The sequence below is a fragment of the Hemiscyllium ocellatum genome, chromosome 24 (genome assembly GCF_020745735.1).
Source record: "Hemiscyllium ocellatum isolate sHemOce1 chromosome 24, sHemOce1.pat.X.cur, whole genome shotgun sequence".
NCBI classification, from domain to species: Eukaryota; Metazoa; Chordata; class Chondrichthyes; order Orectolobiformes; family Hemiscylliidae; genus Hemiscyllium; species Hemiscyllium ocellatum.
The window spans coordinates 17,577,866-17,604,727 of record NC_083424.1 but is presented as its reverse complement, the minus strand read 5'-3'; the positions used below and the strand labels follow the sequence as shown (position 1 = coordinate 17,604,727).

The 26,862-nt window shown below is 41.5% G+C and overlaps 1 protein-coding gene across 2 annotated transcripts in view; it reads left to right on the top strand.

Annotated features, from left to right (window-relative positions):
* LOC132827079 (probable E3 ubiquitin-protein ligase HECTD4) overlaps positions 1-26,862 on the top strand; it is a 302,053-nt gene that overhangs the window by 60,616 nt on the left and 214,575 nt on the right. For both annotated transcript variants that reach the window (XM_060843537.1, XM_060843536.1), the window contains exons 5-6: positions 11,115-11,223; positions 25,507-25,645. In XM_060843537.1, the coding sequence (XP_060699520.1) occupies positions 11,115-11,223; positions 25,507-25,645 (248 nt within the window). The remainder of the gene's footprint in view (positions 1-11,114; positions 11,224-25,506; positions 25,646-26,862) is intronic.

Here is a 26,862-nt window from a genome sequence, read left to right as displayed (position 1 = left end):
CAGAGAGAGCCATCTTCCTTTGTTCTAGGTATGATCCAACAGAGAGCCTTTGCAGTATCCACAGCCTTTGGCTGTTCCTTGATATCGAGTGGAGTGAATCAAATTGGTTGAAGACTAGCACCTGTGATGCTGGTGACCTCTGAAAAAGGCCATGTTAGATCATCGATTCTAGCTCAACCTTGTCTTCTGTACTGATGATTATTAGGGATCAGGATATTTATGAACCACTTCCTCCTGTGGGCTTAGTTGTCCACTACTGTTCATGATTGGATGTGACAGGACTGAAAACTTTCGGTTTGATCAATTAGTTTAAGAAAGCATGCAGCTCTTTTTATGCTTCAGCTGTTTTATTCCCAAATAGTGCTGGGCTATAGGTTGACGCAAAATGACACCTCATTTTTTGGTAGGCTTGGTGCTGGTCCTAGCATGCCTTCTTGCAATCCTCCTTGAACCAGGGATGATCCCCTGTTGATGGCAGAGTGGAAGATTTTAGATGAACATAGTTGTTGCCCTCCTCAATGCCTCATAAATGTCTATTCTTGACTTGTTACATGTGTTTCAAATTTAGCACACTGCTGGTGTCATACAACATAATGAGGGATATCCTCATAGTTAAGATAAGACTTTGTCCACACAAATTGGTGAAGATGAAGTCAAGAATGTTTTCCCTCTAGGTTCTCTCACTGCCTGCCACAGACCCAGCTGAACAGTGATGTCTTTTAGGGCTGCACTGACACAATCAGAAGTGGTGCCACTCTTGGTACAGAAAATTGAAACATTGTATGCTTTTTGGCCTTGCTACCCTCTGTGGATGCCCCCAGGTGATATTCAACATGAAGAACACTGATTCATCAGTCCAAGGGTGGGTAGTATGTGGTACTCCAACATATTTCCTTCCCCATGCCATGAGACTTCATAGGGTGTGGAGTTAATGTTGAGGGCTCCCAGGGAAACTCCCTCACTGTATACCACTGTGCTGCCACTTCTGCTGGGTCAGTCCTGCTGGTGGGGCATAATGTGGCTAGACATTGTTATGGTGTTGGATGTTGTCTTTAATTCCACAAGTATGATCATGTTAGGCTGTTGATTTCTCAATTTTAGCACTAGTCCCCAGAGGCAAATAAGAAGAAATTTGCAACGGCCACAGGACTGAGTTTGCTGTAGTCTTTTTCAGTACCTAGATTGATGCCAAGTGGTCTGCCCACTTGGAATCCTTTTCTGAGACGACTTTGTGGTTTGATAACTTTCTGCGCTATTTCAGAGGGCACTTAAATATCAAGCCCACTCATATAAGCCAGACGCGATAAGGATAACTGTTAACTTTTCCTAAATGTCGCCTCAGGCAACTGTATGGAGTTTGCACATTCTCCCTGTGTCTGCGTGGGTTTCTTCCGTGTGCTCCGGTTTCCTCCCACAGTCCAAAAGTGTGCAGGTTAGGTGAATTGGCCATGCTAAATTGCCTGTAGTGTTAGGTGGAGGGGTAAATGTAGGGGAATGGGCCTGGATGGGTTGCGCTTCAACGAGTCGGTGTGGACTTGTTGGGCCGAAGGGCCCGTTTCCACACTAAGTAATCTAATCTAATCTAAAAGACACAAGTGAGTCAGCACGATTTTTACAATAATCAACAATTCCGGATTTTGTTTAATTTGAAATTTCACCATCTGCCTTAGAAGCCTTACCTGGGTCTCTGAATTGCTAGTTCAGCAATAGGAAATTCAAAGGAAATATTTGAAAGGAAACATGGAGCTAGTGAGGGCAGGCATAGAAGGATAGAGCAGATGAATGCATTGCTGAGGAGCTGGTGTATGGGAGAAGGATTCACATTTTTGGATAATTGGAATCTCTCATGGGATAGAAGTGACCTGTACAAGAAGGACGGTTTGTACCTAAATTGGAAAGGGACTTATATACTGGCAGGGAGGTTTGCTAGAGCTGCTTGGGAGGATTTAAACTAGTAAGGTGGGGGTGTGGGACCCAGGGAGATAGTGAGGAAAGAGATTGGGATTGCCATATGGTTAAGGGTTTAGATGGAGAGGAATTTGTTAAGCGTGTACAAGAAAATTTTCTGATTCAGTATGTGGATGTACCTACTAGAGAAGGTGCAAAACTTGACCTACTCTTGGGAAATAAGGCAGGGCAGGTGACTGAGGTGTCAGTGGGGGAGCACTTTGGGGCTAGCAACCATAATTCTATTAGTTTTAAAATAGTGATGGAAAAGGATAGACCAGATCTAAAAGTTGAAGTTCTAAATTGGAGAAAGGCCAATTTTGATGGTATAAGGCAAGAACTTTCAAAAGCTGATTGGGGACAAATGTTCGCAGGTAAAGGGATGGTTGGAAAATTGGAAGCCTTCTGAACTGAGATAACGAGAATCCAGAAGAAGTATATTCCTGTTAGGGTGAAAGGAAAGGCTGGTAGGTACAGGGAATGCTGGATGATTAAAGAAGTTGAAGGTTTGGTTAAGAAAAAGAAGGTATAGACCATAAGACATAGGAGTGGAAGTAAGGCCATTCGGCCCATCGAGTCCACTCCGCCATTCAATCGTGGCTGATGGGCATTTCAACACCACTTACCAGCACACTCCTCGTAGCCCTTAATTCCTTGTGACATCTAGAATGTATCAATCTCTGCCTTGAAGACATTTAGCTTCCCGGCCTCCACTGCACTCTGCGGCAATGAATTCCACAGGCCCACCACACTCTGGCTGAAGAAATGTCTCCGCATTTCTGTTCTGAATTGACCCCCTCTAATTCTAAGGCTGTGTCCACGGGTCCTAGTCTCCTCGCCTAACGGAATCAATTTCCTAGCATCCACCATTTCCAAGCCATGTATTATCTTGTCAGTTTCTATTAAATCTCCCCTTAATCTTCTAAACTCCAATGAATACGATCCCAGGATCCTCAGCCGTTCCTCATATGTTAGACCTACCATTCCAGAGGTCATCCGTGTTATTCTCTGCTGGACACGCTCCAGTGCCAGTATGTCCTTCCTGAGGTGTGGGGACCAAAACTGGACACAGTACTCCAAATGGGGCCTAACCAGAGCTTTGTAAAGTCTCAGTAGCACAACGATGCCATTATATTCCAACCCTCTTGAGACAGGACAGATCGAGTGAATTCTTAGAGTATAAAGGCAGTAGGAGTATACTCGAGGGAAATCAAGAGGGCAAAAAGGGGACATGAGATAGCTTTGGCAAATTGAATTAAGGAGAATCCAAAGTGTTTTTACCAATACATTAAGGACAAATGGGTAACTAGGGAGAGAATAGGGCCCCTCAAAGATCAGCAAGGTGGCTTTTGTGTGGAGTGGCAGAAAATGGGGGAGATAATAAATGAGTATTTTGCATCAGTATTTACTGTGGAAAAGGACGTGGAATGTATAGAATTTAGGGAAATAGGATGGTGACATCTTGAAAAATGTCCATATTCCAGAGGAGGAATTGCTGGATGCCTTGAAACGCATGAAGGTGGATAAATTCCCTAGAACCTGATCAGGTGTACCCTAGACTTCTGTGGGAAGCTAGGGAAGTGATTGCTGGGCCTCTTGCTGAGATATTTGTATCATTGATACAAATGGTGAGGTGCCAGAAGACTGGAGGTTGGCTAATGTGGTGCCACAGTTTAAGAAGAATGGTAAGGCCGAGTCAGGGAACTATAGACCAGTGAGCCTGACGTTGGTGGTGGGCAAGTTGTTGGAGGGAATCCTGAGGGACAGGATGTACATGTATTTGGAAAGGCAAGGACTGATCAGGGATAGTCATCATGGCTTTGTATGTGGGAAATCATGTGTCACAAACTTGATTGAGTTTTTTGAGGAAGTAACAAAGAAGATTGATGATGGCAGAGTGGTAGATGTGATCTGTGTGGACTTGAGTAAGGCATTCAACAAGGTTCCCTATTGGAGACTGGTGAGCAAGGTTAGATCTCTCGGAGTACAGGGGGAACTAGCCATTTGGATACAGAACTGGCTCAAAGGTAGAAGACAGAGGGTGATGGTGGAGGGTTGTTTTTCAGACTGGAGGCCTGTGACCAGTGGAGTGCCACAAGGACCGGTGATGGGTCCACTACTTTTCATCATTTATATAAATGAGCATCAGAGGTATAGTTAGTAAGTTTGCAGATGACACCAAAATTGAAGGTGTAGTGGACAGCGAAGAAGGTTACCTCCGATTACAACAGGATCTTGATCAGATGGGCCAATGGGCTGAGAAGTGGCAGATGGAGTTTAATTCAGATAAATGTGAGGAAAGCAAATCTTAGCAGGACTTATACACTTAATGGTAAGGTCCTAGGGAGTGTTGCTGAACAAAGAGACCTTGAAGTGCAGGTTCATTGCTCCTTGAAAGTGGAGTCGCAGGTAGATAGGATAGTGAAAAAAGGCATTTGGAATGCTTTCCTTTATTGGTCAGAGTATTGAGTGTAGGAGTTGGGAGGTCACGTTGCGGCTGTACAGGACATTGGTTAGGCCATTGTTGGAATATTGCATGCAATTCTGGTCTCCTTCCTATCAGAAAGATGTTGTGAAACTTGAAAGGGTTCAGAAAGATTTACAAGAATGTTGTCAGGGTTGGAGGATTTGAGCTATAGGGAGAGGCTGAACAGGCTGGGACTGTTTTCCCTGGAGTGTCGGAGGCTGAGGGGTGACTTTATAGATGTTTACAAAATTGTGAGGGGCATGGAGAGGATAAATAGACAAAGTCTCTTCCCTGGGATGGGGGAGTCCAGAACTAGAGGGCATAGGTTTAGAGTGAGAGGGGAAAGATATAAAAGAGACCTAAGAAGCAACGTTTTCACACACAGGGTGATACGTGTATGGAATGAGCTGCCAGAGGAAGTGGTGAAGGCTGGTACAATTGCAACTTTTAAAAGGTATGTGGATGAGTGTATGAATAGGAAGAGTTTAGAGGGATATGGGCCGGGTGCTGGCTGGTGGGACTAGATTGGATTGGGATACCTGGTCGGCATGGACAGGTTGGACCGAAGGGTCTGCTTCCGTGCTGTACATCTCTATGACTTAGAGTATGTCGCCCTCCTTCCCAAATTTGCCACCTTTTTCAAAAAAATGAATTTTATGGCTGTCATTTTAAACTCTTTCTTGAACCTTAATATTATCAATTGCATTTATTCTGTTGTATTTCTCTCCTCTCTTGAAGTTAATAAGGAAAGTCGTGGAAAATATGCCATCAATGCTCATGATTCTCCAGTGCTGGTCAAAACTAGTAATTCTTGCTTTATGTTGAATCTAGATGGTATCAGAAGGCTATTTGATTGCAACCCTGATATTACATAAAAACCATTGATCAGCACGAAAACTACCTTATTTTAAAAATGTTGTGCAACAGATGCATTGTACCCATTAGCCACTCAATTTGCAAACACCTAATGATGGGCAATTAATTCTGCCTTCACCAATGGTGCCCACATTCCATGAAAGAATAAAGAATGCAAAGTCTTAGAATTAAAGTGAAGTGAAGCTTGATAGCATTATACTGGTAAATCCTGGGCCAAGAAGCTGTTCAGTACGCTTGGCAGAGTGATTTCTTCCCCTTACCTGTACTTTATGATAGGACTTTTCTCCTGTTTTTGTAGAGGAAACATTGTAATTTGTTGACTTAGCTGTGAGCTGGATGACTAGTTTGCAATACAGAGTGATCTCAGTAACATGAATTCAATTCCAGTAATGGCTAAGCTCACTTCTCCAACTTCTCCCCTAGTATAACCATTAAATTACCATGAATTGGTGCACTGTCATGAAAAATCAGCCTTTGGTTCCTTTGATTGTGGCCACTTTAATTTTTCATATGATCACAGTAGGGCAGTAAGTAAGGTTTTCTCATCTGTTGAGCACTTGTACACTACAGTACACACACATTGTTTCAGATCATGCAACACTCTTCTGGAATAATAGGCATTTATGTAGTTCAGGCAGTTGAATTCACTGTTTGCATAAGCTCTTGAAACGTGACCTGAACTGCGTCTTTTTAGAAATTACTGTCAATCAGCAGCTGCCAATTGCGGCATTGTAATTCGATAACACAGAATGTTCTAAGCACAGAAAATTGATTAGATAAGGAATAACTCAGTTGCAATTTTTTTCAAAATAATGTAGATGATGCAGAATACTTAGTATTCATTTGTGAGCTTTTGTATCTGAAAATGAATTTGAGGTTAAATGGAAAGCCATGAATACTGAAAATATTGATTTGAAATATGAAGTGCACAGCCTGTTACTGAGCAGAGTCTTAGCGCCAGTATTCTTTCATGAGGTAATACTTTGCATGTCATGGACAACTGCATTGTGTGGTGGGGCTCAAGAGCCCTGCTCCAGTATGGTTGTCTCTGCTGCATTTGCCCCAGAGGAAGACAGTGAGCTAGAAAGATTATCGATTTTCTGACCTTTGTTTTCTTTGGCCTTCCTCTTGACTAACTGAGCTTTTTGTTAATGCTTGCCTTTTTGAAAGCGCATTCACTCAGCGTCCAGAGGTCATAGCTGTCATTGGTGTCTTCCATTTGTCACTGTTAATGTCTGCAATCTTTCAGGTGTCCTTGAAGCTTTGAATCCTTCTGAATATCCAGCTGGTCCTGACCTTGTGGCAAGTTCATCATATAGAAAGTCTTTAGAGTTTCTTTTTCCTGTTCAATGACCATGGCTGAGCCAGTGCAGACATTGTTGGCTTAGCTGACCTTGTCTTGCTAAGAGATGCTGAAGATACGTCTGAGATTCTAAAGGTGCAAACTTTGAGCCTTTCCTACTGCTGAACATATGTTGTCCAGGTCTTGCCACTGTAGAAGATGAATGCTTGGTGAATATCCAGTTTGATATTCTGAATCAGGTTATTGTAATTGCCCTGTCTTACTCAGCATGGATAGGTAAAATCTGAGAGGATGCTGTGCTTATCTTTAGATAGTCCATCAGTTCTGAGGCTAACAGAATAACTAAGCCTTTGGTCATCTCTTCTAATGTCTCTAATATCTCGCTCTTGGTCAAGCATCCATTTTTTTCATGATTATTCATCTGCGAAAATATTCCCTTTGGAATTTAGTCGTTAGTTGTGGGCTTTTTTTTTATTTTTAGCACAAAACACCTTTGTGTTTGCTCATTTGTGCTCATGAATTATTTGATACAGAGAAGGTTTTCATTGTCATTCAGGCTCCCACATTTCTGTGCAAGGTAGTAGGTGCATTGAGGTGTGTTGAGATACCTTTTCTACATTAAAAAGTGGTATATAACTAAAGGTTATTTTGCTTAAGTTTTTTTTTCTCTCTGATATTTGATCTCTTCTATTATACTACTGCCATGTAATTGCTCTCAGGCATCTGTTACTTAATACTGGTTTTCAAATTATTGGAGAATGAGTACTGATTTCTTCCTATGATGTTGTGAAATTATGATGAGCTGGTAACTTGGACCTCCAGAGAGATTTTGCTAATCTGGCATGGCTATGAATTATTGGTGGTCAACCTTCTGAAATGTTTGTAAAGCTGCACAATTTTAATGGTCATTAAAGTGACATTTACAACAATTACTCTTTTTTTTTGTGCCAAACAACACTCAAACTGTATTGGAATTGAAGATCCTCACTTTTTTTGGAATTTTGCCAGTTGTGAATGTAGAACATAGATTTCCCAGTTATCCTGGTTTAAATGTTTGACATCACATGGAGTATACCATACATCATATTTTGTGGCCACAATCACTGAATGAATTACTGAACAAACCATATCGCTCAAATAATGGGCATACTGAGAGTCATCAGTAGCAACAGAATTGTATTCAACCACAACATAAGACCTTGGGCTCAGTATGTCCCTCAATTTATCATTCCCATAAAATTGATTAGTCTGGATTTAATGAGTGGATTGTAATATGCCAGTAACAGTACTTAGCTTTTCTAAAAATGGGTTGTCAATTTTTTAAAGCTGCAGCACTGCACCAGAAACATGGCAAACAGGGGAGGCAATGGCTTACTGGTATTATTGCTGGACTGTTGATCCAGATCCCAGAGCCTTCTGGAATAGGCTGTAAATGCTGGCCCCAGCCATTGATATCTGTGAATAATAATAAAATAAGGAGAAACAGCATGCTATCAACAGACCTAAGAGATTCCATGACCAATGGACCAAATCAAAGTTCTGTTGTCCTGCCACATTTTGTCATAATTAGTGGTAGACAATTCAACAACTAATCAGTATAGGAGGCTCTACAAGCATCCCCATTGTCAATGATATGAAATCCAGCCAGCATGCCTGTTTTAAAAAAAAGACAACTATCTTTAGCCAGAAGTGTGACCAGCTGACCATTTCAAACACATCTCAAGGTTCCTGACTTCACATGTTGTAATTTCAGACAACTGAATCCTCATGCAGTGTGCAGTATACATGTTAGTTTTCTCTCCTTGATTTGACATTCTTGTGATATGTCCTGATGATAGCAAGCCAAATAGCTTTTTCTTAAAAGCAATGCTCAAGTTCTGAATTGCCAAACAGCTATTCACTCCATGTGAAAGAAGAAATGGTTGAAGTCATTGCATACAGCAAAAGTTGAACCCTGACAATATTCCAGCTGTTTCACTGAAGATGTACTCTTGGACTACATCCCTAGACAAATTATTTCATTAAGTATAGTTACAACACTGGCATTTATCTGACATTTTGAAGAACTAGCAATATCCTGCACACAAATGCAGGATAAATCCAGTTGAGCCAGTTACTGTCCCATCAATCTGTTGTTGATCATTAGTGAAGTGATTCCATCTAGCCCATCTACAAAGTACAAGTCACAAGAAGCCAATTCCCACTTGTTTGTATCTGTGCAGCTGTAATGGCAGTCTGAAACCTTGACATCATTCAGGCCAAAGCAGCCTGCTTGATTGACAATTGTGACAGTTCACTTACTTTGTCACTGCCAGATAATGGCATAAGTCAGTGTAATAGCTACAGAAAATTTACTACAGCTTGCCAAGTCTTTTTTTTTTAACTTGAATTTGCAAACCAGAAAGTCTCCATCACCATCACTGATGTGAATTCAAATCTAAATTGCAAGATGTAAATTTTGGAAAATTGAAAAGCATTTTTTGTCCCAATGCTTTTTACTTTTCTTTGATCATGAAGGAAATCTGAATAACCTATTGCCTGATCCTGCTTGCTATATTTTTGAAAATTGCCCTAACCTAGGAGTAGCTTTGATCTTTTAACTGAGGTCTGACCAAAATCAATCCTGGGCATTTCTTTAATATAAATGTTAGTGTTTTTATTCCTCCATTTCCTTTTTATCTATTCATTCATGTGATCAGGGCATCACTGGCTCAGGCAGCATTTATTGCCCATCTGAGAGGGCAGTTAAGAGTCAGCCACAGTGCTGTGGGTCTGGAGTCACATGTAGGCCAGACCAGGTAAGGATGACAGTTTTCTTCCCAAAGAACATTAATGAATCAGATGGGTTTTTCTGACAATTGACAATGCTTTCATAGTCATCATTAGAGACACATGAGTGTGCATATCAGACAACTAGGTGGGCTCCATCAGCAATGTCTTGAACTCTCAAATGGCTATTAAATGACCCACTCTGTGTGAAGGTTAGACGGTTGGAAATGGTAAGTCAAGATCATTAAGGCTTGTGGAGCCATGCTGAATCATTGTATTAAAGCAAGGATGAAAGAAATCAAGAAGATGGAACACAGATTTGTCTACATCCACAATTAATGAGTTTAAAATCTCACAATGCCCGGTTATAGTCCAACAGGTTTAATTGGAAGCACACTAGCTTTCGGAGCGACTCTCCTTCATCAATCACTTGATGAAGGAGTGTCGCTCCGAAAGTTAGTGTGCTTCCAGTTAAACCTGTTGGACTATAACCTGATGTTGTGTGATTTTTAACTTTGTACACCCCAGTCCAACACCGGCATTCTCAAATCACACTTAATGAGGATATGCTTTGGCATCAATATTGTAATACAGGTCATTCTGTAATGTGACGGTTGTATTCCTTTGCAACCTTGCGCTGTATGAAATTGTGCTGTATAAGATTGCCAGTAGAAAATCGTTATACCTGTTCAGTAGAAAGTTCACGTTATCCAAACAATGTCCACAATTTATTAATCGAGTTATAGCCAAAACACGCATTATAACCGAATGACCCATATTGCAGTTTCATATATTTAATGTGAATTACAATTTTCCTAAGCATAGCAATTTTTTGTTTCAAGTACTTTGTTTTTAAGACTTTTTCTTTGAATTGTTGACAAATAACTATGTTGGTGTGGTTATTAGAATACTGTGTTCAATTCTGGTCTCCCTCTGATTGGAAACAAGTTAACCTTTAAAGGGTTGAGAAAAGGTTTCCAAGGATGATGATGGGATTGGAAGGTTTGAGCAATAGGGGGAGGTTGAGGCTTTTCTCCCTCAGCTGTTGGAAGCTGAGGGTTGACCTTATAGAGGTTTATAAAATCATGAGGGGCATAGATATTGGGTGAATAGTCAAGGTTTTTTTTCCCAAAGTAGGCAAGTCTAAAAGTAAAAAAGGGCACACATTTGGGTGAAGGAAAGATTTAAAAGGGATCTGAGGGCAACTTTTTCACACAGAGCGTGCTGCATATGTAGAATGAGGTGGTGGAGGCTGGTACAATTACAACGTTTAAAAGGCATTATGGAACAAGTTAGAGGGATATGCTGTATAACTGTGTAATGGGGCAATGTAGAGGGAGTAGCATGTACAGGTTACCCATTCTGTCTTTGTGTTTATCATGTATTTCGGTTTGTATAGGTAGCCAGCATTCCTCACTGTTTACCCACATCAACATTTCAAAAATTCTTGAATAGGAAATTAATCCAAGTTGAAGAAACCCAGTTGGTTAGGCAACACCAGTGGAGAGAGAAGCAAATTTAACATTTCAAATCTAATATGACTTTTCCTCAGCCTCAAGAAAAGTCATATTAAACTTAACTACTGTTTGTTATCAGTTTTTTTTACTTCATTCTCTTTTCCTAGCATCCCTTTGCTTTCCTTTTTAAAAATCACAAAAGACTTACCTCATTTGTTCACTTTTGATCTGAAAGCTTTTCCTTGTCAGCATTAAATTTACTGATTTTACGCAAGTCTATCTTTGTCTTTTTCAGATGCAGATTTGGGTCGCTGCCTTGCAACAGATGGAATGTACCTTTACACAACTAACTCAGTTGGCAAGGGGATCAGCAAACTGGGATCCGGTCTTCATGGCACTCTACGGTAATTGACTGCAATTATATTGATTCATATGTAAAATTGAATCTGTTGTAAATGGCTCTTATATTTTAAAATTTTCGTTTTACGTTAAAATGCACTGCAGTCGATTACAAAGCAATAACATTTGTTCTGTCTGCTTTTGTGTTAGTCTCATGTTTTTCATGTTACTGTTAACACAAAATCTTTTTGAATTGTAAATAGTGCAAACTCCATTTGGAGTGGTTTGGTGTACCAAATGTCCAGCTACACGGAACTAATATTTTCTGGACTGATTTTGCAGAAAGAACCGTTTTTGAATATTAGATTGGATTCTCAATGTCGCATTTTGCTCGACAGACTTGGTTAACTTCCCAACCTTTCGAGTGTGGCGCTGGGAAAGTGCAGCAGGTTAGGCAGCATCTGAGGAGCAGGAGAATCAATGTTTTGGGAGTAAGCCCTACATCAGGAATGAGGCTTGTGGGCCAGGGGCTGGGAGATAAATGGAAACTGGGAGGGGAGGTAGCTGAGAATGCAATAGGTAAATGAAGGTGGGGGAGAAGGTGATAGGTCAGAGAGGAGGGTGGAGTGGATACGTGGGAAAGATAATGGACAGGTCAAGAGGATGGTGCTGAGTTGGGGGCTTGGGACTGGGATAAAGGGTCCCAAGGTGAAAAATTAGGTATTCTTCCTCCAGGCATCAGTTAGTGAGCATTCGGCGATGGAGGAGGCCCAGGACCTGCATGTCCTTGGTCGAGTGGGAGGGGGAGTTGAAATGTTCAGCCACGAGGCAGTGGGGTTTGTGGATGTGGGTGTCCCAGAGATGTTTGCTGAAAAGATTTAGAAGTTGGTGTCTTGTCTGCTCGAAAGTACTCATTTTTTCCTAGTTAATTTCTCATCCTTTTTTAAAAAAAAATTAATGTTCATTGTGGGCTTTGGCTGGGTGAGCATTATTGCCCATCCCTACTTTCCTTTGAGAAAGTGGTGAGCTGCTTTTTTAACTGCTGAAGGCCATGTGACATCGATATACATATGCTGGTAGGGAGTAAGTTCCATTATTTTGACCCAGCGACAGTAAAGAAACAACAATATATTACCAATTCAGGATGATGAGTTGCTTGGAGAGCAACTTGCAGGTGGTGGCATTTTCAGGTATCTGTTGCCCTTGTACTAGATGATGATGGTTGTGAATTTGGAAGGTGTTGTGTAAGCAGCCTTGGTGAATTTCTCTGCTAAGCCTGACCGAGCACAGGAGGCGTACCAAACTGTTAAGTGAAAAACAACACTCTAGTATGGATTGCTGGTCACTGATCAATAATGCTTGTTGGAGTGTGTGCTTGAGTAGACGTGCAGAATTGGGCTTGGCCAACATGATATCTGCAGTTGAGTAGCTTGCTGGACATGAAAAATGAAAAAAAATTGAAATGTGTTTCGAGGCAACTCATCTGTGCATCGTGTAACTAGTTTAATTGAAAAGAAAACAAACATTTTAGTTAATTATCCTAAAGATGAGACCAATTAAATAACTTCAGGCAAAGGCAGTAATTCTGTCTGGTACTGTGCAAGACCATGCTTTCCTGACCCAAGGGCAAAGAGGAATATATTGTGGAAATATGATATTGCATTCTAGCATTCTAACAGTCATATTGTTACTCAAAAGCAATGTGGTATTGGAAAATTATTTTAAGCATTTTTTGATTATTTGTTATTCAGGTTTCTTTAAAGATCTGTAGTACACCATTTACCCCCCTCATCAGCTGTCTTTTTCAAATGATCAGACAACTACCTCTTTATGTTGGCCTGCCAGCAAGTGTACAGGAACAGTCTGAACTGATCTCTAGGGGTTATACCATTGTTACAAATTTTCTGCCATGTGTTTCATTGTGTATCTGTTGTGTGAAGCATCCAACCACAATATCACGCAAAAAGGCAGAAAAATTGAACAGTGTTCCTTGATAGTTTTTCCTGGTCTATATAATGTTTTCTTTGTATAATTTAAAAATAAATTCTTATACAGATGAGTCTATATTTATTTGGATCTCTGATGGTGGTTATAAACTGCTGTATGAAATGGTTGGGTGTCTTGAACTTGAAATAAATTTTGATTTTTGTGTGCTTTTTCCTTGCTGAATCGAAACAACAGCCTGTATTAATGTAGTAGCTTTGACTTGGAAACTGTATCTTAAGGTGCTTCATAATGGATAAAGAAAAGTAGGCACTAAGAAAATATTAGATATAATGAAGATCATAGAAAGAAACCACTCAATCCATCAAATCGGCGCTGGCTAAATAAACTATCTGCTTGTTCAATCCCACTGTCTAGCACTGATCTGTAGCCTTGCAGGTTAGAGCATTTCAGGTGTCGATCCAGATTCCTTTAAATGAGTTGAGGGTTTCCACCTCAACCACCAAGTTGGACAGCAAACTCTAGACAGTCGTCACTGTCTGGTGAGAAAAACCTTTCTTCACGTACTTGCTAATTCTTCTATTAATCACCTGTAATTTATCACTTCAATAGAGAAAACTTGGCTTCTGTGTCCATTCAACCAAGCCCCTCATTATTTTGTTAAGTGATCCCTTAGCTGCTTCTGTTCAAAGGGAAACATCCCTAACCTCTACAATCTTTCCTTCTAGCTACAACTTGCAAGTTCTGGCAATATTCTTGCATCTCCTCTGTGCATTCCTTATAGCAATTATACCCTTCCTATAATGGGGTGACCGGAACTATCTACGCGGTTCCAGCAGTGGCCTAGCAAATGTCTCAAAGTCCCAAAATTACATTCTTTTGCATTTAGTACATTGCCCAATGAAACAAAGCATCCTGCATGCTGCCTTTGCCACCTTATCTCCCTATTGTTGTACACCATGGCCCTGTTAATGGAGCTGAGATAGTTTATGCTTTATTAACTACACTTACCAGCTGTCCTGCCACTTCTCGTGACTTATGTACTTGTACCACCACGTTAGTCTGCATATCCATACCATTTAGAATAGTATTTGCTATTTTATGCAGTCTTTCCTTGTTCTTTGTATAAAGTGCATCACCTCCCCCCCTCCCCCAATCAAACTCCATCTGCAGCCTATCCACCCAATCTAAAATTGTGACTGCCATTTTGAAGGCGCTGACATTCCCTCCTTATTTTGAGTCATTCACAACTTTGAAAATGTTCCCTTCTCACCAAGATTCAGGTCGCTTTTATGTAATCAGGAAAAGCAGAGATCCCAGTATTGACCATTGGGACGTCCACTATAATCCACCTCCTAGCCCAAATAATACCCATTAACTGTTGCTCTGTTTCCTATCCCTCGCTCTGTCAAATGCCTTTTGGAAGGTTGTCAACACCACATCAGCAGTCATCACTTCATCAACCTTCTCAGTTATCTGTTCTCAAAAGCCAAGTTAGTTTGACAAGATTTTGCCTTTACAAATCCATCCAGACTCTTCCAAGTCAATGTAATTTTTCAATGTGACTGTTAGTTCTATCACAAATAATTTTCTTGAAGCTCCCCAACTATTGAAGATAATCTGGTCATATAATCTGGGTAATCCAAGATGGAGGACAGGAAAAAGAATTGTGGATGTAAGAACGGCTGTTTTTTTCAGTGTTGGAGCAAATTTCCTTGAATTCTAAGAGCAGTAATTACTGGTAGATAAGCTGTTGCATTGTTTTGGCATTGGGGAAAAAAAAGTCAAAGCAACTTAAATGAAGCAGTGACCACACTGGATGTGAATCAAACGGAGAAATAAATCTGCACTGCAACTGCCTCTACTGTTTGACTTCATGCATCTCTGGACATGGGAAATTGTCAAAGAAAAATTAACAAATAGCAAAAATAGTTTCTTGTTTAAACTTTAAAAAGACAAAAACATAGGTACTAAGTTAGCCTAAAGCCATGTTCTTAGAGCAGTAAGACTATGCTGTTTTCTGAGTCTGTAGATTAAGGTGCAAAGATGGCCTTCAGTAGAGTGACGTGATCTTGATAGATATGGGAGATTAGAGAGTTACTATGTTACTGATGACTGTGTGCAGGAAGTTATGGTTGGTTATGAATCCTATCAGATCACGTGGATCTATTGGAGCAGCAGTCAAAGGCAATGAGGAACTTACAGGAACTAGGGAGTGTGATGGATGGCAGCTGCAGGAAGGGAGATAAACCAACAGTACAGTCAGGCCGATGGGTTACACCCCAAAAAGATAAGAGAGGGAGACAGCTAATGCGGGAGTTTCCTGTGGCTATCCCCATAGCAAACAAGCATGCTGTTTTGGAAAATGTAGGGAGTGATACCCTCTCAGGGGCATGTACCACTGACAGACCGATTTCTGGTACCAAAACTGACTCTAATATAAAGTGTGGTATGCCAAGTTCCAAGTGATCGATTGTGATAGGGGACTCTTCAGTCAGAGGCACAGACAGATGTTTCTGTGGCTGACAGCGTGACATCAGAATGGTATGCTGCCCCTCTGGTGTCAAGATCAAGGATATCTTGGAGAGAGTACAGAATATTCTCAAAGGAGAAGAGAGACCAAGATTTTGTTGTACACATTGGAACTAATGAGATAGGAAATGAAAAGGATGAGATTCTGAGGAGACAGTATATGAGGTTACACAGGAATTTAAAAAGGAGATCTGCGAGAGTAGTAATATTTGGATTACTCCTGGTGCCAAGAGCAAATGTGGGTAGGAATAGGAGGACAGAGTAGATGAATGTGTAGCTGAGGGCTGATGCAGGGGAGAAGGATTCACGTTTTGGATCATTGGAATCTCTTCTAGGGTGGAAGTGACCTGTATAAGAATAGATTGCACCTGAATTGGAAGGGGACTAATATACTGGCGTAGGGATGTGTGAGAGCTGCCTGGGAGGATTTAAATTAGTAAGAGGGGGATGGACCCAGGGAGATAATGAAGAAAGATCAGCTTGAGACTGGTAGGGTCGGGAAAAAGAGCAAGTCAAACAGTTGTGCAGGCAGAAACAAAGCAGTAAACAAGGTTGAATTGATAAATTAAACTGTATTTATTTCAGTGCAAGAGGCCAAACAGATAAACTCCGAGCATGAAGATGAATTTGGAGCATGGTTGAGACATGGGACTGGGATATCATAGCAATTAGAGATGTGGCTCAGGGATGGACCAGACAGACAGTTTAATGTTCCAGGGTATAGATGCTATAGGAAGGATAAAAAGTAGGGTGGCAAGGGAAGAGGGGGAATGGGGTTTTTGAGTGGGGATAACATTACAGCAGTGCTTCGGGGGGATATTCCTGGGAATATGTGCAGGGAAGTTATTTGGGTGGAACTGAGAAATAGGAAAGGGATGATCACCTTACTGGGATTATACTATTAATTCCCAACAGTCAACGGGAAATTAAGAAACAAATTTAAGGAGCTCTCGGTTATCTGTAAGAATAGTAGGATGTAACTTTCCAAACATAGACTGGGACTGTCATTGTTTTAAAAGGCTTGGATGGAGAGGAATTTAAGTGTATACAAGAAAATGTTTTGATTCAGTTTGTGGATATACCTACTAGAGAAGATACAAAACTTGTCCTCTTGGGAAATAAGGCAGGGCAGGTGACTGAGGTGTCAGTCAGGGAGCACTTTGGGGCCAGCGATCATAATTCCAGTAGGTTAAAATAGTGATGGAAAAGGATAAACAGGATTTAAAAGTTGAAGTTCTACATTGGAGGAAGGCCATTTATGAGAGTATTAGGCAAGAACTTTCAAAATTTGATTGGGGGCAGATGTTTGCAGGTAAATGGGCATCGGGAAACTGGGACACCTTCAAAAATGTGACAACAAGTACAGAGACAGTGTGTTCCTATTAAGGTGAAAGGCAAGGCTGGTAGGTGTAGGGAATGCTGGATGACTAGAGAAGTTAATGGTCAAAAAGTGTGGCGCCAGCAGGTAAAGCGGCATCTGGGGAGCAGGAGAATCGATGTTTCGGGCATAAGCTCTTCATCAAGTATGGGGTGGGGGGGAGAAGGTGGGAAGCTGAGAGATAACTAAGAGGGTGGGGTAGTGCTGGGGGTAAGGTAGCTGGGAAGGTAATGTGTAGAATAAGGTGATAGTGATAGATCGAAGGGGAGATTGGAGCGGATAGGTGAGAAGGAAGATGGACAGGTAGGTCAGTTTAAGGGGACGGTGCTGAGTTGGCGGGTTGGATCTGGGATGAGATGGGGAGAGGGGAGATTAGGAAACTGGTGAAATTGACGTTGATGCTGTATGGTTGGAGGATCCCAAGGTGGTAGAGGAGAGGTTCTTCCTCCAGTTGGTGGGAGGCTTTGATTAGGTGGTGGAAGTGGTCCAGGACTTGCATGTCCTTAGTGTGAGGGCGGGAGTTGAAGTGGTTGACCACAGGGCAGTTGGGTTGTTTGGTGCATGTGTCCCAGAGATGTTCCCAGAAACATTCTGCGGGTTGGCGTCGTGTCTCCCCAATGTAGAGGAAACCACATCGAGAATAACTAGGAAGAGAATAGGGCTCCTTAAAGATCAGTAAGACTGTGTGTTGGCTGGATAAATGGGTAATATGCTAAACGAGTATTTTGCATTAGCATTTACTGTGGTGAAGGATGTAAAGATATAGAACATGAGGAAATGAGTACCGACATCTGGACAATTGTCCACATTACAGAGGAGGAGTACTTGACTGCTTAAATGCATAACAGTGGACAAATCCTAGGGGACCTGAATCAGTTGTGGTCCAGAACTCTGGAAAGCAACAGCAGTGATTGCTGGGCCCTTTGCTGAGATATTTATATCATCAATAACCATAAGTGAGGCACTGGAAGACTGGAGGTTGGCTAACATGGTGGCACTACTTAAGAAACATAGTAAAGAAGAGCCAGGGAATACAGACCAGTGAGCCTGACGTGGGTGGTGGGCAATTTGGTAGGGGGAATCCTGAAGGGCATGATTTACATGTATTTGGAAAGCCAAGGACTGATTAGGAATAGACGACATGGCTTTGTGCATGGGGAAATAGTGTCTTACTAACTTGATTAAGTTTTTAAAAGAAATAATAAAGAGGATTGATGAGGTCAGAGTGGTTGATGTGATCTAAATGGACTTCAGTGAGATGTTTGATAGGGTTCCTTATGGTAGACTGGTTGGCAATTTTCAGTTGAAATGTGGTGCTGTGAAAGCATAGTTGGTCAGGCAGCAGTGAGCCACATGGAATATAGGGAAAACTAGTCATTTGGATACATGGAGCTGGATGAACTGCGGATCATCCGGGAGGCAGAGGAAGAAATTGAGAGGATGTACAGGAAGGTGGTCACAGGATTCTGAAGGTGGGATGGGGGGATTGGGGGAAGGTGAGCGGCCAGAAATCGTGGTACATATTGGCACCAATGATATAGCCAGGAAAGGGATTGAAGATCTGAAAAATGACTACGGAGAGCTACGTTAGAAGCTGAAGAGTAGGACGAGTTGAGTAGTGTTCTCAGGTTTGCTACAGGTGTCACACGATAGTGAGGTGAGGAGCAGTCAGCAAGTGCAGCTTAACACGTGGCTGCGAGGCTGGTGCAGAAGGGAGGACTTCAGAACCTTAAACCATTGGGATGCCTTCTGAGGACGGTGGGACCTGTACATGAAGGATGAACTGGAGAGGCACAAATGTCCTCGGTGTGAGATTTGTTTGTGTAGTTCAGGAGGGTTTAAATTAATTTAGCAGGGGGGTGGGAATCAGAGCTACACGTCTAAGATCGGCAGTTGTTGTAGATGGGGCAGGATGTACTGAATCTATCGGGAAAACTTTTCATGTGATGAAACAAAAGAATCTGTTAGTGTCTGCTTTATTGCAAGGAGGGTCAGAAATAAGAATGGTGAACTTAGAGCATGGATCAGTACTTGGGGCTATGATGTTGTGGCCATGACAGAGACGTGGGTTTCACAGAGGCAGGCATGGTTGCTAGATGATCCAGAGTTTAGAACATTTAAAAAGAAGGGAGGGTGAAAAAAGAGGAAGGGGTGTAGCATTGCTAGTCAGAGAGTCCATCACAGCTATAGAAACAAAGGTTATTGAGGAAAGTTTGTCTACTGAGTTAGTATGGATGGAAGTTAGGAACAGCAAGGGAGCAGTCACCTCATGGGGGGGGTTCTACAGACCCCGAATATGAGTAGGAAGATCGAAGAACTCATAGGCCGGCAGATTTTGGAAAAATGCAGATGTAGCAGGGTTGTTGTTATGGGTGACTTCAACTTTCCCAATATTGACTGGAACTCCTTAGTGCAGATGGTTTGGATGGGGCCATACTTGTCAGGTGTGTTCAGGATGGTTTCCTTACTTAGTATGTAGACAGATCGAGAAGGGGAGAGACCATTTTGGATTTGGTGCTGGGCAATGAACCAGGATAGGTGTCAGATCTCGCAGTGGAAGAACATTTTGATGACAGTGACCATAACTGCCTCACATTTTCCGTAGCCATGGATGGGGAAAGCAGCAGTTACCATGGGAAGATATTTAATTGAGGAAAAGGAAATTATGATGCTATCAGACAGGAGTTGGGGAGTACAGATTGGGAGCAATTGTTCCTCAGAAAGGGCACAACAGACATGTGGAAACTGTTTAAGGAGCAGTTGTTGTGAGTGATGCAAAAATTTGTTCCTCTGAGATAGACAAGAAAGGGTAAGATTAAGGAGCTTTGGATGACAAAAACAGAGGAGCTTCTCGTCAAAAGGAAGAAGGCAGCTTACGTAAGGAGGAGGAAGCAAGGGTCTAGCACAACTTTAGAGGATTGCAGACTTGCTGGAATGGAGCTCAGAAATGGACTGAGGAGAGCCAGGAGGGGACACGAAAAAGGCTTGGCAAGAAGGATTAGGGAGAACCCAAAGGCATTTTACTCATGTGAAGAATAAGAGAATGATCAGGGAGATGGTAGGGCCGATCAAGGATAACGTAGGCAACTTGTGCGTGGAATCTGAGCAGATAGGGGAAGCCCTAAATGAATTTTTTGCTTCAGTTTTCACGAAAGAGTAGAATCTTGTTGTGAATGAGAACTTTGAAGAGCTGGGAAATAGGCTTGAACAGATCAAGATTGATGAAGTTCATTTTCTGGAAATTTTGGCAAACATTAAGATGAATAAATCCTCAGGGCCAGACCAGATTTATCCTAGGTTGCTCCGGGAAGCGAGTAAAGAGGTTGCTAAACCGCTGGCAAAGATCTTTGCTGCTTCACTTTCCACGAGAGTCGATCTGGAGCATTGGAGGGAGGTGAATGTTGTTCCTCTTTTCAAGAAGAGTAATAGGGAAATCCCTGGCAATTACAGACCAGTCATTCTTATGTCTTGTAGTCAGCAAGGTTTTGGAAAGAATCCTGAGGGATAGGACTTGTGACGAATTGGAAAGGCAGAGTGTGATTAAAGGCAGTCAACATGGCTTTGTAAGGGGCAGGTTATGCCTCTCAAATCTTATTGACGACTTTGAGGAGGTGAAAAGACAGTTCGAGCAGTGGATGTGGTGGATATGGACTTCGGCAAGCCATTTGGTAAGGTTCCCCATGGTAAGCTCATTCATAAAGTCAAGGAGGTATGGGATACAGGGAGATTTGACTATCTGGATTCAGAATTGGTTGGCTGACAGAAGGCAGAGAATGGTTGTAGATGTAAAGTATTCTGCCTGGAGGTCAGTGGTGAATGGTGTTCTGCAGGGCTTTGTTCTTGGGCCACTGCTCTTTGTGGTTTTTATAAATGACTTGGGAAGAGGTTGAAGGGTAGGTTAGTAAATTTGCTGATGACACAATGTTTGGTGGTACTGCTGGTAGTATCGAGAGCTATTGCTGGCTGCAGCGTGGCTTAGACAGGATGCAGACCTGGACTGAAAAATGGCAGATGGAGTTCAACCTGGATAAATGCGAAGTGATGCATTTTGGAAGGTTGAACTCGAATGCTGAATATAGGATTAGAGACAGGATTCTTAGCAGTGTGGAGGAACAGCGGGATCTTGGTGTTCAAGTGCATAAATACCTCAAAGTTGCCACCCAAGTGGATCGGTTTGTTAAGAAAGCATATGGTGTTTTGGCTTTCATTAACAGGGGGATCACGTTTAAGAGTTGCGGGGTTTTGCTGTAGCTCTCCAAAACCCTGGTGAGAGAACACTTGGAATGTTGTGCCCAGTTCTGGTTGCCCTGTTATAGGAAAGATGCGGAGGCTTTGTAGAGGATGTAAAGAAGGTTTGCCAGGATGCTGCCTGGACTGGAAGGCTTGTCTTACGATGAGAAGGTGATTAAGTTTGGACTTTTCTCTCTGGGGAGAAAGAGGGAGGGAAGTGACATGATTGAGGTATACAAGGTAATAAGAGGCATGGATAGAGTTGATAACCACGTTGACTGCCATGAGGGGTCATAGGTTAAGGTTTTTTTTAGATTAGATTAGATTGCTTACAGTGTGGAAACAGGCCCTTCGGCCCAACAAGTCCACACCGACCCGCCGTAGCGCAACCCACCCAGACCCATTCCCCTACATTTACCCCTTCACCTAACACTACGGGCAATTTAGCATGGCCAGTTCACCTAACCTGCACACCTTTGGACTGTGGGAGGAAACTGGAGCATCCGGAGGAAACCCACACAGACACAGGGAGAATTTGCAAACTCCATACAGACAGTTGCCCGAGGTGGAAATTGAACCTGGGTCCCTGGCGCTGTGAGACAGCAGTGCTAACCACTGAGCCACTGTGCTGCCCCTAGATTAGGAATAATCCTCGATGCAACATCCTGGGCTGAAGGGCCTGTTCTGTGCTGTACTTTTCTACGTTCTATCTTGTATAGAGCTGGCTTGAAGGTAGAAGACAGTGGGTCGTGATGGCGGATTGCTTTTCAGACTGAAGACTTGTGTCCTGCAGTGTGCGACAAAGATCTGTGCTGGGTCTACTGCTTTTCAACATTTATACAAATGATTTTGATGTGAAAATAGAAGGTTTGGTTAGTACTTTCGCAGATGACACCAAAATTTGGAGATGTAGTGGACAGCAAAGAAGGTTACCTCAGAGTACAACAGGATCTTGCTTCGATGGGCTGAGGAGTGGCAGATGGAGTTTAATTTGGGTAAATATGAGGTGTTGCATTTTGTAAAGGCAAATCAGGGCAGGACTCCTCCCGCCAGCACCCGTGAGATCCTCATCCGCCCCTGCCTCCCTAGGGCAGCTGGACTTGACACCAACAGTAAGATTGCTGCTGCTTTCGGGGGGCGTGAGTCTCAAAATAACACGTGCACGCACTGCCACACAACTTTTTACTGCAACATTTTGACAAGTTCCACCTTTGCCCTGTACAGGAAGATGTTGGAGAGATTCCCTGGGGAAGGGGGCTTTAAGGGTACACCCCTGTGTAGAGATCCAGGGAAAATGTAGACGGAGAGAGAGGGCGGGAGGTCAGTTATTTGGAGACGGTGCCTGGGCTCCCATCGATGTCCAGGACTATTCTTGGCAGCATTTCAGTAAGCAAAGTTCATTTTTAATCGTTGTCTCTTTTCTTTACAATCAGTGTTAGAACATGACATCAAAGAGGCGATTCCATCGGGATCTTGAGATCTGATTCAGATAATTGAGGTTCCTCTGTACATGCGTACATACTTGTCAGTTTTAAACCCGTCTAATGATTGTGTTTCCTCCTCTCTTGCTGTGGCCTGGACAGCATTTGCCACCATAGTTAATGACAAATGAAAATTATTATTTAAACAAATCAGCCATGCCTCCTGCCTCTAAATTCCATTTTTGGTCCCTAATTGTACCCATTTCGCTTAGGATTCACATGGTTATATTTGGTTTTGGGGTTTCCTTTGTTAGTTGTCTGTCTTTCTGTTATTACTCCCTTCTGACCTTTCTGTATTCAGCTTGGTTCTCAATTGTATTTCTAATTTGACATCTGTCTCGAGCAACCTTTTTTTCTTTAACTTAATTTATATTTCCTTTGTCGTCCAAAGAGCTGTAGCTTTGTTTGTCTTGTCTTTTCCTTGTGGGGTGATGTATCTTGATTGTGCCCAGACTATTTCCTCTAAGAAGTTAGCCCATTGAATTGTTACATTTGTTCTGCTTTTGTCCTTTTCCATGATGTGTTATGGTCACTAACGCCAAAATGGTCACTTACTGTTAGTTCGCCCATCTGTCCTGCTTCATCTGAGAAGTCTGAATCTAGAATTGCATCTTTCCTTATTGGACTAATGTGCTGACTTAAAAAGTTGTCTTTCCCAGCTGTAATTGTTGTATTGTTTTCACCTCCGAAATTTACCCACTTACTTGCTTCTCTCTGTCCTCTTTTTGGGGGTCTGTCGTGCATGCCTAGCAGTGTGGCTTTGCCTTTTTGTGTCTGAACTCAAGCCGCATCATATCCAGTTCTGAAAAAGGGTTACTGGCTCCAAAACATTAAATCTGCTATGTTCCATTTGGTGATTCATTTAGTATATCATCATTCCTCACAACTGTCATTAATTCTTTCACCAATCACATGCTCTGCCCTGACTTTGTTTGTTCCTTTGTGTCCCACCCAAAGCCTTATGTCCAGGAATGTTGAACTGCTGTCATTGACCCTCTTTAAGCTGAGTGTCCATTTAACATTGATACCATGCTGTCATGTTTCCTCTATGCCCTCAGTTCAACTTTATTTGCTGTGTTCCTTCTGTTTACTTAATATCTTTAAATACTGCCAGATTTGTGTGCTTGGTTTCCTTCAAAGTCACTACTTAAGGTTCTGCTCGGAATTTGCACTCTGTTTCCCCTACCTCTTTACCTTAAGCTCTCTATGACTTCCTTGTAAGGAATGTTTCTGCATGAACATTTGCAGAAGTACAAATTTTCAAACTTAAACTTAATTCCTTAAAGTATCCTTGATTTCTCAGTCCTGCTCTGGTGAAGACCAACTATCGTGTGCAGGTTCCACTTTTCATTAGTTCCAATGTCTCAGAAAACTAATGTCCAACTGCCTATACCAGCTTTCCAGACATGTATTTAATTGAATTATTCTTTTTATATGTTCCGTAGCATATCGGACTGGGAGTAATACCGGGAATACTGCTTTCAAGCAGCCTTGAAATGGCAAAAATATGGTTCAAAGTTTAGCGCAGGAGCAGAGAGAGATAATAGCGTGAATGTGGAAGTGATGTTTTGTATTGGGGTGGAGGGGGGAGCGGGTGGGATCTGCAATTCAGTTCAGGAGAGTATGGCTCTATTGAATATAGTCCTGCAGACTCACATTGTCCTGTTGCACCTCATTCATGTGGTAACCCTCATGTTTTTGGTATTGATGCAAGAGGCATCATTATGGCATGGTCCAATCCATTTCCAGCACGGCTTGTTAAATAACAGTAGTCATAAACAGTAGTATCTCTTTGTACCATATGGTTTCGTAAGAACACCGAGGCGCTTAATATTTATTGTTGATACAACTGAGATCAGCCAACTTAGCAGAGGTTACTGAATTAATTTGGCATTCTCCCTCTGGTCTTTATTTTTGAAGAAGTTAAGCTTTTGAATTTTTGTCCTGTATGTCTGTGCTACACAAAGATTACAAATGAAGTTGAACGTTTCTGCATGAACATTTGCAGAAGTACAAATTTTCAAACTTAAACTTAATTCCATTAAAGTACCCTTGATTTATATAGCACTCACACAACTTAATCTCTTTCCCTTTATTCAGTTCTGTTGTTCATTTTACTTTCGTAAGACTGGCAGGCTAATTACTTATGCCAATCCCACTCCATCATCATTTGGGCCTGGTGAGAAACACAATCTGAATTTCCAGGTTGCACCTTCAAAAAATTCCTGAGTCCTGCTGTCCAATCTATAAATTGGTTGGTAGCAGGTATTTTATATCAATAATTCAATCACAATATTATTAGAAAAGAGTACCCTTACTTAAGCAATCTCTGATACCCATGATACTTACTCCATCTTCCGAGTGTAAATTATTCCATCATGATTTTGCTTCCAGTACTGTTGTTGATAAGACAGAAGACTTTTCTAGTTACCAACCTCGCATGAGACTTGTAAAATTGTACTTGTGCATCAGAACATCCTGCTGAATGTTGGTCAATGAGAGACAGATTGATGCGGGTTTCCTGAAACTTTGTGCAAAGGATGTATGGGAAAGAAAAGATGATGCTGGCTGTATTAAGCTTTCAAACTTAAATGGCCCAAACTAAAAAATACAATAAGCAGTTTTTGCCAGACTAAATGTTAAAGTTGGCTATTATCTATTATGCTCATAATTTTGGAGGTTGGGGAATCTGAGTTGAAATAATGGATGATTTATTGTCTGAGCTTATCTGGGAGAATTGTGAATTAAGAATTAATGAGTGTATCTTCCCCTTTTCTTCCCAGTGGTTTTGTCTATTGTCGCAATGATGAACTTGAAGCTGGCTGGATTGCTTTTGGTAGTGGTACTCTCCTTCACCGTCCAGCCTCCTTTGACAGCAAGCCTCATTACCTCTTTCAAGTGATTGATCAATACACCCTGCAGGTAATCTCATTTCCTGTAAACTTTGCTGTTAAACATTGTTAACACACTCTCTTACATCTGGTAATTTACCAAGGTTATCTTGCCTTCAGCTAGAAATGCAGCTCTACGTTACTCCTCTCAAATTTAGGCATTTTGCAAATCTACAGAATATTAAAGCTGCAGTTTGCAACATTAAATTATTTTTGCAGTTTTACTGGAATAGGATTTTGTAAAACTGAAGTAATATAGTCAGAGAGTCATATAGCACGGAAGTAGACATTTGTTGCTTGAATAAATAGCAAATATCATTAAGTGCAGCTTGCATACTAAAGAATTATCCTTTTTGGATGACTCACCTTTTTTTCCATTGCTCAGTTTACATAAAAACATTGGGCATGACTTTTAAAAAATGTTTTTTGGCCCAGATCAGCTTTTCATCAATGTGCTAGCAACCTTTTCAGTTTCATGAACCAGTGAAGTTCATAAGTTAACCAGCACTGGAAGCATGATAGTCATGACACTGTCTGGGGGAAATACAACACCAGAAACTGGACTTGGGATGAATAACTGAAGCTTGCACACTGGATTTAACTTTTGGCCTGTGCATACTTTGGATAGTTCACTTTAAAGATAATGCAGATTGTTTGAACTCCAGATATTGAATTAGCAAATCATTTTACACAGTTTAACCACCTGTTTGAATCCTAATATCCTGAGGATATTTCAGAAAGGGCAGGGCATTATGTATCATCTTGCTTGGATTGCTCGTGCCTCAAGCTCAAATATATGCAAGTATGATGTTTATACAAAGAAACATTGCTTGCTTAATGACAATTGTGTGTTGGTCCCATTTTCATTGCATTCATATGTTCAAATGTGCATTGCTAATTCCTGTTTTACAAGGATTTTTCTGAACTGACAAGAAGTTTGGTGTATATGTCGTACAGAAATGTGACTGATTTTTAAAAAATGCTCCACGCAGCTCAAATGTCTACTTCCTTTGGTCTCTGCTATCTCAAATGTCAAATAAAGCAGTAATGCAATTAGACTTTCGGCTCTTTAAATGTACTTTGTCTGGAATCCACATATGAAAAAGATCTCCCTGCCACCTATCAATCCTCACATTAAAGAATCCTTTCTTATTTTCACTGCCTCTAATTTAAAATCTTCAGTTATTTTCTTATTGGATGTCGACTCAGCTCCCATTGAAAGATATCGAATGATGACCAACACAGCTT